General features: G+C 32.6%; 3 protein-coding genes across 5 annotated transcripts in view; 1 reads left to right on the top strand and 2 right to left on the bottom strand.

Moving 5' to 3' along the window:
* Positions 1-6,672, top strand: part of sp3 (phosphatidylinositide phosphatase spermathreecae) — a 20,281-nt gene extending 13,609 nt beyond the window's left edge. For 2 of the 3 annotated variants that reach the window (XM_013310163.1, XM_013310162.1), the window contains exons 15-18: positions 1,981-2,087; positions 2,360-2,477; positions 3,748-4,532; positions 5,048-6,672. In XM_013310163.1, coding sequence (XP_013165617.1) covers positions 1,981-2,087; positions 2,360-2,477; positions 3,748-4,532; positions 5,048-5,149 — 1,112 coding nt within the window. In that variant the 3' untranslated portion in view covers positions 5,150-6,672. Of the gene's footprint in view, positions 1-1,980; positions 2,088-2,359; positions 2,478-2,882; positions 3,008-3,747; positions 4,533-5,047 lie in introns of those variants that run through there. The other variant, XM_013310164.1, reaches the window with a different exon arrangement.
* Positions 6,673-11,432: 4,760 nt separating this feature from the next.
* LOC106116364 (zinc finger protein 33A-like) lies at positions 11,433-12,878 on the bottom strand. The gene has a single exon (XM_013310165.1). The coding sequence runs from the start codon at positions 12,744-12,746 to the stop codon at positions 11,694-11,696; it is 1,053 nt and encodes a 350-aa protein (XP_013165619.1). The 5' UTR covers positions 12,747-12,878; the 3' UTR covers positions 11,433-11,693.
* Positions 12,879-14,239: 1,361 nt separating this feature from the next.
* On the bottom strand, positions 14,240-15,181 carry LOC106116167 (uncharacterized). Its single transcript, XM_013309913.1, has 2 exons — positions 14,811-15,181; positions 14,240-14,486 (listed from the first exon to the last, which is right to left on the bottom strand). The coding sequence occupies exons 1-2, from the start codon at positions 15,046-15,048 to the stop codon at positions 14,293-14,295; spliced, it is 432 nt and encodes a 143-aa protein (XP_013165367.1). The 5' UTR covers positions 15,049-15,181; the 3' UTR covers positions 14,240-14,292.
* Positions 15,182-15,255: the final 74 nt, after the last annotated feature.

The following is a 15,255-nucleotide window of genomic DNA, read 5'->3' as shown; positions in this document are numbered from 1 at the left end:
GAAAAATATTGGGTTGCCCAGTAAGTTCGTGCCGCTTTATAAGGAAAATTGAAACCCTGTTCTCTTAAATTTTTGGAAATGTTTTTAAATTATATTGGTACGACTCTATACCTAAAACGTCTTTAATTATTGGATAAAATTTTAAAAATTAGTTTTTATCTCAACCAATGAAATGAAATTATTCACAATATAGAAATTTTTGTGACGTTTGATAATGGTGGAAATCAGAAAATGAATCCACTTCAACTACAGTCTATTGTAAGCTTTATATCGAAAATCAGAACGAACTTTCCGGACAACCTATAATGTTAATACAAAGTGTCAAATGAATGTAACAGAAGTAGTTTATTCCAAAGTGTATCACAAGTATATAGAGATAGAGTTCAATTTTGTCAAATGTACCGATATTTTTGCGCACCTTGACTGCTTCGTTACTTATGACGCTGTGGCTGCTACGATATTTATGAGCATCTTGCATGTACTCATATATTTGACGCTGTGTATGTACCGATGTATTTGAGCAGGGTGAATGTATCTATTATTTTGAGGACTTTTGTTGTACCGATATAATTGAATACTTTTGGTGTACCTATATATTTGCATATCTTGTCTGTGACGATCTATATGACGCTGACTGTACAATGTGTTTTTCGATTTCCGATTTATATATGTACATTTATCCGACGTTCTTACGGTGAAGGAAAACATCGTGATGCTGCACATATCTGAGAAGAAATTCAAAAAGTCAATAGCCTGATGGTTAAGGGTATGGACCTCGTGAGGTCGGGGGTTCGAATCCCGCCATTCGACTATTGTCGTAAACCATGTCTTAGCACAAGCCTAAAGCTTAGTTGGAACGGTAAAAATAAATATTAGTAAATATCTATAAAAATCTGCTAATATTTATATATAAAAAAAAAGTCAACCAACCCGCACTTGGCCAGCGTGGTTGACTATGGCCTAATCACCCTTAACTTAGGGTAGGCTCCGAGCCCCTCGCTGGGGACGTATAGACTTCTGACTTCTAGGTGTCTGCAGCCATCCACCTTATATTATAAAAAAAATAATTCAAAAAACAACATTACTCTTATCAGTCGGTCAATTTTACTTATAGATATTCGGTGTTGGACGCAAAAGCAACACAGAGCCGGTTGTTTGTATTCGTATAAGTTACAAGTACAACGGTGAGCCGGGATACTTCCACATGTTCCGATCTACATCGCTGCGTTTCTTCAATAATATGGCGGTTGTCATCAATACAAGAGATGAAATGATCGGTTAGTAATATAATATAAGACTAGCAGTTACCCGCGAAACCGTACGCGCGGTATAAAAAAAAACATAATTAGTAACCTATGTGTTCTAGACCAGTCTTTCTCAAAGTGGGCGATAACGCCCCCTTGTGGGCGCTGCAGGTCTCAAGGGGGTAAGAGACCCAGAAAGAAAATGGGGGCGTTGTGTAGAGGCCTGGGGGTGATTTTTAATTTTATTTCGCTAGGAGACCTCTTAGACGACTGCATGAGCTCTCGACTCTCAACAACTTGTGAAAAAATATTTATTCTCAAAGTGGGCAGTATATAAAATAAGTTTGGGAACCACTGATCTAGACTATGTTCTATATGTATGCCAATTTTCATAAAGATCCATTCAACCGTTCTGAAGATACTTTCAAACATCCATCCATCTAGACATTCGTATTTATAATATTAGTAATATTAATAAAAGCAATAAACAATATTTCAAAGCAAAAGTCACGAAAACCTACTAAGTAAACTAGATGGAGTTGTATTTAATATGTAAAATAAATCATTGGATATTTTTAAGTAGATATCGTAGTTCTCAAAATTGATATAATACCTACTTGGTAAAATAAAGATCTAACCGTGGGTTTCTGAGATCAAAATTAATCAGATTTTATACAAAGATGTTGGTTTCAGAAACCAGTAGTCAATTATTTAAAATGATTGTTTTTTTTTCTAGAATCGTTACATTCAATCTGCGAGTCAGTGATGGTAGCTCGTGACGTCGCTAAGCTGCCTCCTGTTCCATTCCATGATGGAGTCAAACTGGAGAAGAGGAAATCCAAGGTAAGACTTCTATGTCTGATACTTTCGCTTCGCGCAGAATAAAGACATCTTGATTAGCAGTCTATGTGTTCTTCCAGTCTATGTTCTACATCTATGACACATTTCAGAGCCAAAGTGCAGTCAATTCTGGAACCGAAATGACAAACATACATCCAAATTATCGCATTTATATTAGTAAGATTTAATTCGCTAAATGTTTTGTATTGTATGGAAATAAATTTTAAATTTGGTCCTTCGAGTCGGATATTGTCATATTGAATGATTTTCTTCAGATACACGGCGCGTCATCAGGCGGGGCTAGATCTGCGCTATATCTAGACGTATCTCGGTTGCCCTCACTCACACGCAATGTGAGCGAGACACAACTTGTCGCCGATATACGGAGCGTCGGTAAGAATCTTCATTTATATATACATCTGTGTATATTTTTACATATAACTAGGATTCTACCGACATTTTAGTTAATATCTTATAAGATACTAGCGGTCGCCCGCGATTCTGACCGCAGGGAATTTAAAAAAAAACTTAGTAGTCTGTCTTATTGTGTGTTCTTCCAGAATATGTTTTATATATATGCCAAATTTCAGCAAGATCCATGCAGCTGTTCTGAAGATACTTTCTAACCAAACTTTCTCATTTATAATATTAGGAGAGAATATTTTCCCTTGCCATGCATACATAATTGAAAAATCCACTTCCATTTACCAAGTTACTTATAAAAAAAAAGTGTTGGAAGGGAAAGAGACTGTTGCTTGTCACCTTATTAGAGGTGGTGATTGAAATATTTTGACGTAGAGAGGAGACAGTCGAGTTCTCTGACGGACGCGGTGCTTGAACAGATCATACGTATTGTGAGCGTTCGCACCGAGTGTCGCTACATACCGCAAGTTAACGGACAAGTGCATGACGCGGATCATACTGTTAGTTTGTTTTAATGTATTATGTGGTAGAGTGGTAGAGCCTGTATTAACATCTTCGCACGAATTGGCCAGGCTCGCCCGGTGAAATACCACGACCACACAGACAGGCGTCAAGTGGAAGCTATTCCAACTACAGTCTGATGAGTATTCGTCCCGGATGCCTTATTAAGTCCAATTTCCCTTCCCACCCTTTTTCTAATAAGGAAAGGATGGGAAGTGGAAGTGGACTTTTCGGATGAGAGGATGCATAGAAAGGGAAAATATTTTCTTTCTGTGCATCCTCTCCTCTGTCGATTAAAGTTAGGCAACGCATATGTCTATGGGAAATTTCAGGTGGCCGCTCGTTCGTTTGCCACCTTATTATATGAAAATAACTATATTAAAAGCCATCGTCCGTGACTCTGTCCGCAAGGAATTAAAAATATACAGTAGTCTACGTGTTCTTCCAGACTATGTTCTGTATGCCAAATTTCAACGAGATCTATGCTGCCGTTTTGGAGATACCTTTTGATCCACGCATCCATCCAAACATTCGCGTTTTTAATATTAGTAAGATTACTTACCTATGTAGAAAACATCTAAACTTTGTATTAATTTGTTCGGTCACTTCGAAACAGTACTAAATGTGATTTGATACGTTCATTAATCGTTCTCCTTTAGGTTTCTTTATTTGTGGTGGTAAATCTTTTTTTTTTTCATTTTTGGTATAAATTTATTCTATGTATATTGATTTATTTCAGGATCCAAAGCCTTGAACAATATGACTGAGCAATTCAGTAAACTGAACAAGTTAAGTCATTCACTTAACGCTAAAGCACGACCAAGTCTTCAGTTAAAGTTCGATCAAGGCGCATCACGTACTAAGAAAATATTCACAATCGGACAGAAAAACGATAAGAAGAAAGGAAGTCTCTCTGATGGGTTAAGTTCTGATTACTCTTCAGACGATGAAAACAGAACGAACATATTTGAACCTACATTAGACAATTTCGAAAATACACAACATTATATAGGTAACAAATCAACAGAAGAGAAAAATGAAACCGAAAACGATTGTGAGCTTATACAAAATCCTTTATATTCTTCAAAAATAGAACCGAATGAAGTGAATGAAATCGTTCAACACGTACCAGAGACAACTGAGCGATTACCTGTCAAAACTCCGAACATACCAAAGAGAAATCCTTTCGATATAGAAACAAAAACACCGGAGATACAAATTGAAGGTTTTGTAAAACCAACACCGCCTAATACTTTGTTATTATCACAGAAATTATCTCATAGTTCTAGTGATATTAATTACGAAGATGATCAGACCTCACAGGAGGTCTACGTGAGGTCAAACTCACAGCACGAGATCACTTTGAATATAGCTCAGTCTCATAGCGAATCAGCTCTAAGACAACTCAAGAATATAGCCAGTCCGATGTCAAGTGCTACCAGAGAAATGGTGTTATCACCACTCTCGAAGCTCGCTAAAGGGGTCCAAACATTAGGCGCCAATTTGGACCCGAGGAAAATTAAGGTCGGTACAAATTTTAACTTCATAACTTCTATGTTACTATGAATTTCTATAAATTTGGTATGAATTTTCGCTATTTAAAAAAAGGGTCTTGACAGACAGACGAACGGACAACATAGTGATCCTATAAGGGTTCTGTTTTTTTCCTAAGAGGTACGGTACCCTAAAAAGAACAAAAGAAGCATGTATGGACTGTGTGAAAGAGTGTAAGACGGCGGTAGATTCAGATATGACAGCTGATAGAGATGTATGGAGGAGTAGTACATACTGTGCCGACCCTCAATAGGTATAAGGGCAGGTTGATGATGTATGAATTTTTGCTATTTTAATTTCTAGATTTATAATTTTACCTAATAAGTGATTCTATTGTCTTCTTGCTTTTGACGTTAAATCTGTCCGACTGACATTTGTCAAAGTATTAGTATTGCCAGTCGAAAATATATTTTTGAAAAAAATAATACCCTTCGTATTTCAAACTATTTTATTTGTAATCTATGTTTATTTTTAAATATTTCCAGGCATCGGGTTCTGTTAAACAAATATCGGAACAACAATACGAAGAGCACAAGAAACTCCAAGAGAAATGGCACGGCTGCAACACGCGGCTCATTGCGTTGTAATGTTGGCAGTATTGAGTGTTGCTAGGTGAAAATATTTATTTATTACTAAAATATTACTTAAAGGAATTGTTAGCTTGTAGTTTATACCGATGGTTAAGTTGACAAATGTTATTTTAATTTTATTTTGACATTGACATTAGATTAGTTTTATTTATTGACATTCGTACGCATTTCGAATAATTTAGGAAGTATTAGATTGAAAATAGACAATACCATAGATTTATTAAGACATTTAGTTCTCTTAATTTTTTAATTCCCGCCTTTTCAAGATGGCGTCATAAGTTTAAAATTATAAGCCATAGTGCATGACATGGCAACATATAAATAATTCTATTGGCACAAATATTTCTTAAATCAGCTTCAGTTTTCGGATTATTTGTAAAAAAATTAAGGTTTTTTCTGTAACTAAGTATGTTTGAATACAGTATTATAGAAATATCCTTAGTTAGTTTGTATTCATGGTAAAGTAATTTAAAATGGTCTAACTTTTAGTAAGTTATTGCCACATCTAGAATTAATTATTCTAAAAAACACTATTTATCTTTATAATAATACTAGTGTCAAAAGTACACAGATTGCTTTGAGAATTATTCGTGTTCACTTCTGCGGGGGCATTGCCGTGTCCCCAGATAGCTTATATATAAGAAACCATCTCACATAATTCGAAATCATAACCACCTTATTTACAGTATTAAAAATTATAATCAACGTTACCAATATACATAATTCTAGAAAAAATTATTCAATGCATAAATATTAATATATAATCTGCTTATGAAAAAACTATTAAAACCACTATGTATCCGTAATTTTTTTTCTCAGTAATGTAGTTGAAATTTCTTTACTCAGATTTTCTAGTAAATTAGGTCATTAGGTAAGACAATTTATGATTGAATTTTATATTAAAACTATAGATTTATAGAACCATCATCTTTGTAATGTTCAAAATGGCTATAACTTTAAATATTTCATACAATCTGACGTATATATCATATATTTAAAAGTGTTTCTTTATAAAAGCACTATTCATATATACTTACTTGCGCTAAAGTATGAACTTAGTATTCATTTTAGTATTAAAGTAATACACTTAGTATTGTTAGGAAGAAAATCCGAAAATGTGGCAGTGTATAGAATCAACACTAGCCTCACTAAAATGTCGACGTTTAAATCCCCTCACTATTCATTCTGACACTGGACTATGTAACGAAAGCATTCGCGCAACAGGATTCTAACTAATAATGCCTAAAAGTATTTACAATAATTGAAAATTAGCTTTTAGTATATATTTCTATTTAAATTTTGTGTAAGCGAAATCGTAGAAAAATAGATTAAAGTTGAGACCTGTCAATTTGACATTACCGCCAAATTATAGTTAAGCACCATTGCCTCGTTATAACCGTTATTAGCCGTTTACCGTTAACTCTTTATTCGATTAAATATTTATTCGCTAAATAAACGAGTACAAAGAAATAGTTATCTTTATAGAATCGCTTTTATATTAATCAATATTCATTTGTAAAAAAAACTCCTATAATATATTTATAGATATACGTAAAATGTTCAATGCAAATTTTAGAATATTTCATCATATTTTTTCTAAAACATTTGATAGAAAACCTATATTTAACATCCCATGTCTAAATTACTGCAAACTGACTTGGAATAACCTAAAATATTTTTACTATCCTATACCTACAACGAAATTTTGATTTAACTCTACAAAAGCTTTATAATCGTATTAAAAATATACCCCTTTATAACTATTACATTATATAACATTAATAAATACCACTTAAATAAAAAAATAAGACTTTTTAATAGTAAAGCAAAAAGACAAAGATGTAATTTGCTTAAATAAGACCCTTTACTAATTTCAAATGTCGAACTTACATACGAAGATGCTATCTCTGTTTTATTCAAGGACAATGTAAGGGATGGCAATAGTTATACAGTTGGTATGACATTGGACCTACCTCTATAAATGGACTGGCTACAAGGCGTAATATTTTGTGCCTATTTAATTTTTGCCATTTTGGCGCTGGTGGTAGCGGTTTGTAAAGTGGTGTGGATACGTACTAATAATATAGACTGTCACATAACATCAGGTACTAAGCAAAAGCTATCATTTCCAAGCAATCGCCTGTCCATTTATAGAGATGAGTGGATAAGATATATCTTGGTTCGTAATATTTGTTGTTACTGTAGGAATTTGACGTTATTGTGCTATTTGTAATGTATGTGCATTGATGTTAATTTTATAGTGAATAGATAATAAACCTATCGCTTAGGTTATTTACTTAGATAAAGGCTAAAGGTCATTCGTCTACTCGTCAACCTGGAACCGAACCGGCGATTGGTACAAATGTATTTTATTAGCAAAATGATTCATCATTTTTCTATAGGTTGACGAATGCGCGTTAATCTTATATGTTTTACAACTGAGATATTGATATTACAAGATATGAAGTATGCGGAGGAAACAAGGATGCGCAACTCCAGTTCTATTATCAAGTACAGTCAAAGGATTCAATTCGCTTTTAGAATCGTAAAGCAAAGTATCATCATGAGAGCTATAAAATGGAAAAGACATGTCGTTGACTGTACAGTCAGCGTCATATAGATCGTCACAGACAAGATATGCAAATATATAGGTACATCAAAAGTAATCAATTATATCGGTACAACAAAAGTCCTCAAAATAATAGATACATTCACCCTGCTCAAAAACATCGGTACATACACAGCGTCAAATATATGAGTACATGCAAGATGCTCATAAATATCGTAGCAGCCACAGCGTCATAAGTAACGAAGCAGTCAAGGTGCGCAAAAATATCGGTACATTTGACAAAATTGAACTCTATCTCTATATACTTGTGATACAATTTGGAATAAACTACTTCTGTTACATTCATTTGACACTTTGCATCAAACCATTTTTCAAAATTTACTAAAAGTGTTCGACGCGGATGACAGATATTAGGTAGATAAAACCAACATCAAATTTAAGTTTGTCATCATATATGCTAGTTTGGTCTCGTGGCCTTACCGTTCGCCGCCGTTGGTACGTAAGGTCGGCGGTTCAAATCCCAAGCCACTATTTTTTTTTTATATTTAAACTTTTTAATTTTAATATCGAAGCACTTGTAATTCAACTTTATCGCCGTAGTTATTAGGTACTTTTTGATATTGCTTTGGACTAATGAGTTTGACCGTTAAAGTACTTTTCTATTTCAAACAAAAATGAAGGAGATAAAGCGATGCTATTGGCATGTAATTTGTTTATTACTCATGTTTGTTAAACTTGTACCGGTAAAAATAACACTTTTACCTTTACCTTTTACTGATACTGATTATATTTAAGAAAGAAAGAAAAAAACTGAATGTCAATATCCAAACTACATCAAATTTTTGGTCGATTGCAATAAACATTCCAGTGTGCGTGGGCGCGCACACATATGTAGATAACACTTGTACGTATAGTTTCCGCGCGTACCATTCTTAAAACCCGCAAAGACAATCCACGCTCCGCCCACTCACTTCACCCGCGATGGTCTGACCTAATTGTTGTTAACGTTATTTAAATTTCTTTCTACCCGACAGCGTAAATTATAAAAAAAAATTGTCGAGCAAAATTTTACATTACCAAATTTTTACTGGTTATGAAAAAATAACCCCGTGATTGATAAAATGAAAAAAAAAGTAGCCTGAGATTCGAACCGGTATACTTACATATTACGGCAAACATACTAGAATACTGCGCCAAACTTGTATATATTGTGACAAGGCACAATTTGATATTAGTTATTACGTATCTGTCATTTTCGGCGTGACAAACTTTTATATTGAAGCGTTATGACAGGAGAAGAAAAATATTGGGTTGCCCAGTAAGTTCGTGCCGCTTTATAAGAAAAATTGAAACCCTGTTCTCTTAAATTTTTGAAAATGTTTTTAAATTATATTGGTACGACTCTATACCTAAAACGTCTTTTATTATTGGATAAAATTTTAAAAATTAGTTTTTATCTCAACCAATGAAATGAAATTATTCACAATATAGAAATTTTCGTGACGTTTGATAATGGTGGAAATCCGAAAATGAATCCACTTCAGCTAGTCTATTGTAAGCTTCCTATCGAAAATCAGAACGAACTTTCCGGACAACCTATAATGTTAATACAAAGTGTCAAACGAATGTAACAGAAGTAGTTTATTCCAAATTGTATCACAAGTATATAGAGATAGAGTTCAATTTTGTCAAATGTACCGATATTTTTGCGCACCTTGACTGCTTCGTTACTTATGACGCTGTGGCTGCTACGATATTTATGAGCATCTTGCATGTACTCATATATTTGACGCTGTGTATGTACCGATGTTTTTGAGCAGGGTGAATGTATCTATTATTTTGAGGACTTTTGTTGTACCGATATAATTGATTACTTTTGATGTACCTATATATTTGCATATCTTGTCTGTGACGATCTATATGACGCTGACTGTACATAAAAATTCCAGTTGTAAATCAATAAAATAAAACGAAATAGCTTGCTAGATGTGACAGTATTATAATAGGTCTGCAGTTAATATGGGTAATAGTAAATATGTCACGCAGTAGCCAAATTTAAGTAACATTATATTATTAAGCTTTTTTTCTCTGAAGTTGTATTAAATGGCATAAAAACTAAAAGTAATTTGACAGAAATGTTCTCTCTCTGTCATACATAACTTCAGTAGACACACATCTCGCTCTAACAAGTATTTGGGAGCCAATTTCAGATATGCCCAGTTTACATTATTCCAGTGAGTGTTTACATTCTAGTTGTAATCCAGTGCTGGACTATAACTGGACTGGAATAATTTAAACTGGGTAATTGACAATTACAATGCAACGACAAATTTTAGCTAATTTATTATTCCATTTTGAATTATTCGTATTTTTTTTTAATTGTCTCTGAAATGTTTAATACTCTACTAATTATATTGTCATGTGTTTTTTTGGTATAAAAATGTTCGTATTTATCAAAATTTGATGTTAAAATTAATGTTGTAATTGATAAAATAATCGTGTTTTCTTTTACGGTATTTTATTAATTGTTTATATAAATTTACAGTATTTTTGTGACAATATTTTCTTATCAATTTAAAATTTTAAAAGTTACTTTGTTCCTATTTTAGTTATGAAGAACTTAGTTCGGTTTTTATCTTCCACCAAAGAGATATTTTCCTTAAATAACTGTGAATTTTTTATGCCTGACATAAGATATATAATTTTTAACATGAAATACACTATTTAAGCCAAGTACTTTGAGTATGTCCTAATATTCAGTTATTTTCGTCTTATACATGAATTCACCCAATGTATACTGAATAAAATGCTTTTGAACTTTCTATTAAGTATATATTACATGGCCTTTTATGTCTGTATCAGTTATGAATATTTAAATTGTAACTGTAATTATTCCCTGTTGTAGGTCATTAACCGTGGGTTTCCGAGACCAAAATATCTGTGACATATAGTCTTCCCTGTCATTAACTTTGACAAAACAGATATAATCTTACTAATATTATAAATGCAAATATTTAGATGAGTGGATGTTTGTTTAAAGGTATGTCTAAAATGACTCAACAGATCTCACTGAAATTTGGCATAGATGTAGAACATAGTCGCGGGCGACAGTAAGTATGTTTTAAATGGGTATTTTGGTCTCGGAAACTCACTATAACATTGAAACTTGTGTGTACTAATTCCTTGTTTGACAAGGATTTGACATTTATTATATGGTGTTTGTCTGTTTTTATAACATTTAAGTATTTACCGAAGGTTTACTTCATTCTTTCCAGTTTTGTGTCTGTGATTGATTTAATTTTTATTTTTAAGTTATTTATATATATATGAGAATAAATTGCTTTCAATATAGTAAATATGTGTTTGACTTATACTGTAGGCTAACAATGAAAATTTATGTTTTTAGAGTTCGGTACCTTGAAAGGAAAAAAACGGTACCCTAATAGGATCACTTTGTTGTCTGTTCATCTGTCTGTCAAGACCTTTGTTTTGTTTATTTATCTATCCAACAAATGAAATATGTGACTGCAATGTATGGGTTTAAATATCTTTGAAAAATATAATTTTGAAAATATAACGAAATACAAATAAGAATTGAGATGTGTTTATAATTTTTTTTTACAGCTAATAAATAGTACATAATTTATATAAATAAATTTTACATAACTATGTTTTGAGACAAATTTTAATAAGATTTTGGAAGATGCTCACCTGACTAAGGATAGTAGATTATAATAATAAGTGATAAATTTACTTTTCTGAACACAACTTGCACAGAATAAACTTGTCTAGAATATGTTCATATTTATAAAAGCATATTTTTATGTTCACATTTTAATCTCTCAGACATTTTGTATTAACTATTTTTATGCTTCAGTTAATATTTCAACATTGTTTCAGCCGTCAGGACTGCGCCAAATGGTTCATGACCTCTGTCTATCCCTTTTGGTTATGGGCTTGAGTTATGTTGATTCAGCCATCTTCTTGATGTTTCTGTTCCGCTTCTAAATATGAAGGCATTCTGCCAAACAAGAACTTTTCTCTTTTATGTACATGACGTTGATGTTTCATCATAGCATTTCTATAACCAAAGGCCTTCCCACACATATTGCAAACATGATTTTTTATACCCAAATGATCAGCCTCATAATGTCTTTGTAACATCTGTTCGGTGTGGAAGGCTCTTTTACAAGCATTGCATTTGAATTGAGGCTCTTTATGTTTTAACATATGACTGTTTAAGTTACTCTTAAATAAAAATCTAGCGGGACATTCTGTACACATATATCTGTAGTCCCCTGTATGGGTTCTCATGTGTGTTTTCAGTAGCTCAGCGTATCTGCCTCTATATGGACAGAATTGACATTTGAAAGGGAAATCATCTCTATGACGTAGACTGTGATTGTGATATGCACATCTCAATCTGAATGATTTCCCACAAACATCACAAACATATTTAAGATGGTTCGGATCATGCATTGTTAGATGCTCTTTGAAATATGATCTATTTACAACTTTGTTACAAATGTGACATGTTACTTTTGTTGCTTGCTTCAATTTTTTAGTGCTTTTATCTTGTATGTCATTTTCAGGGGACCAATCTTGTTTAGAGTCGTAATTATAACAGTCAGTGTAATTTTGAGTTGAATTATCTGTTTCTATTTGATCTTGGTTTTGATTTAATATTATCTCCTCTTTAACTGGAAGATTATAAACTTCTGCCGATTTCTTAGCCGTTTTTCTAAATAAAATAGCGCCTTGAAGAAAATTGTAACAAAAACGACATAAATGTTTAGAAAATTCATCATTTTCTGTGACTTCAAAACCTGCGAATATGCTTATAGCTTCCAAAATCTCTGACGAATCTTCATTTTCATAAATTGATATTATTCCTTGTTGTAAACATATTCTACAGCAATCATAATCTGTGTTTTTCTTCACCGGCGACTCGTTTATTTTGCTATAGTAACTAATGGCGTCGAATTTATTTTGCGACATTTTCATTATGTAATATGAAGTCACCATGGTAAAGCGATTTTTAAATTATTTGATACACAAAACAATAACTTTTAAAATCAACGTAAACTAGTAAACTTTCATCATTGATAACGAATTCGTGAATACAAATGTCAAACTCATATTAGAATTAAAATATTTAGGGATGTAGTCTGTGCTGTCAACATGCAAGATGATGTATCGAAATAATTTGAATCGATTCGACCAAAAAAAAAATTTGATAATTGTTATTCTATAAAATTTGCTCTTGGATACTGTATCAATTTCACTGATACTATGGATTGGAAACTTGCTTCCTATCCTGCTTGATTTACAGGTACTTTTAGTAAATTTCTTATATACCATCACACAAACTAAATTCTATAATTCAATAAGGTGCACTGCGATTCTGTGTAATAATAGATTAATGGAAAGAAATAAAACAATTTTTGTTAAACATTAAAATTGTGTAATATATTTGCTATAAATAATCATTGGACTAGAATAGGTTAATACTTTGGTTAAAACCTTAATAAAATATTTGGTACTAATATATTTGGAGTACATTTAAAATTGAATATAAACACTCGAAAAACTCTAAGGTTGAGGATTCTAATTCACAATGGAAGATTTTTTGTTACATTTAATTGTATATGTTTGTACATAAAGGCCACATTATCACTGACAATATATTTTCATTGCCAAAATGCTTGTACAAAATCATTCCATTCGTTCAATTTCAAAAATAGAGGTAACAAAAGTTTTGTACAACTGTTTTGGCAGTGGAAACTCACAGGTATGGGTTAAAACTATCGGATTAAATTATATGTATAAATGTGTGTAAATCTCAATAACTATATTGGCAAGTCATGGCTCAAAACAATGACTATAAGTATCAGAAGACGAGCTGTAAGTCAGCAGGCAAGTAGTAGAGCTGCCAATCATGTACTTGCAGCTAGTGGCTCATTATAACAGAGCCTACACTTATGTCTCATATTGCCTAGTGACTCACACCATGGAGTTTGAAATGCAAACCAATCTCTATGGGTACAAATTGAGGTAGCTGCGAGCCGGTCCACTGATCTGCATTACATTTGAACCATGAGCTGAACTGCAGATCATCAATTTTAGTTAAATTACTCATGACTGTGTAATCTCAAATAATTGTAATCTCTAAGCATAAATATTGCACATATTATGAGACGATTATTTAATTTTTGGCATTATTGGCATATTATATTATAAAATATTGCACATAGGTAATAACATCATGTACAAAAGTCTCAAACATATATTGCTGTGCGTCTTAATATCTAATAAAACATGTCTCGAAAAAGTTGGTGGAACAACTTTTTCTAAATATGTTTTTATTGTTAACACATAAGGTTAGCTTTGAATTGTGCTGAGTAATACAAAATTAACTAGAACTATGGTTCCTTTTTCAAAATTTTAAAAACTCTGATATAATAAATGTAACATCACACAACACACAATATTTAAGTACAAGATATAAATATTCTTCCTTTACCTTTACTTTTAAATAAATTAGTCAATGTAAAACTTTTAAATATATAAATTAGTCATACGATGGACCGCGGCACATTGTGACAATAAACATGGATGCAAATATGTACTCCAAGACTTGAATTGTAAGCATTAATGTGCACCAAATGTATTCAATCCTGAGGATTACGACTTGTTTCACCAACAAGTATAGAACGCAAACCATTGATGGCACCGTCAGAACAACTGAGAACATTACCGGTATATCTGAAACAAGGGCAGTTAATTTAACCAATACATCTCTGACTATTGTAGAATCGGGATGGTGTGTGGAAGGCTTACTCTTTCTTCCCAACGTTTTATAATAAGGATGGAAAGGGGAACAACCTGTTTCTGTACATTCTCTTCTCTGTCCTACAAAGAAAGTCAAAACATCTAAAGCAGTATTCTAACTTAGTCATTCTCGCATTCCACTATTATGGCAAATTCAAGCAACCTCTCGCTACTTTGAGTATGTGAGCCCAAGACATGACTAATTGGATGGCGCTTGACTATATATTAGAATTTCTTAAAATATATTGCAGTCCTTACCTCGTTCACTAAGACTACCTTTCCGTCCAAGTATAAGTCTGGCTCCTTCTATGATAAACAGTCCCATTAAAACACCGTAATCCTGTCCGACAGTAACCCAATAACTATCGCTATTGTGCTTATTTCCGATCAATATAGATTTCAATATAAGTGTACCCAATTCGCATGTAGCAAAAAGTCCAAAATAAAATGAATTTATATATAAAAGTATTTCGTATGCTAAACTTGAGTTCACCATCGCGCTTTTTTAATTAATCGATTAAATATCTTTTCACCTTAATTGATAATTAAGCAATTAAAATGAAACCAAGTGTATTCTTAAACACTATTCACTATTTTTAAAAATAGAATACGAAGAAGACTATCGGCAGAATCGGGCAAATATTTATTAAATGACATTGACAACCAATATGATGTTACTATAAAAAAACTATCAAAATGAGAT

The sequence above is a fragment of the Papilio xuthus genome, unplaced genomic scaffold, assembly GCF_000836235.2.
Source record: "Papilio xuthus unplaced genomic scaffold, Pxut_1.1 DF827756.1, whole genome shotgun sequence".
Classification (NCBI taxonomy): Eukaryota; Metazoa; Arthropoda; class Insecta; order Lepidoptera; family Papilionidae; genus Papilio; species Papilio xuthus.
This window is presented reverse-complemented; position numbering and strand designations above follow the sequence as displayed.

What these genes read in the sequence shown, in the direction of transcription:
- LOC106116167 (XM_013309913.1), bottom strand. Translation starts at nt 15,048, where the DNA reads ATGGTGAACTCAAGTTTAGCATACGAAATACTTTTATATATAAATTCA. An exon ending in AGGTAGTCTTAGTGAACGAG is followed by an intron (nt 14,487 to 14,810) that starts GTAAGGACTGCA and finishes CCCTTGTTTCAG; the next exon opens with ATATACCGGTAATGTTCTCA.
- LOC106116364 (XM_013310165.1), bottom strand. Translation starts at nt 12,746, where the DNA reads ATGGTGACTTCATATTACATAATGAAAATGTCGCAAAATAAATTCGAC.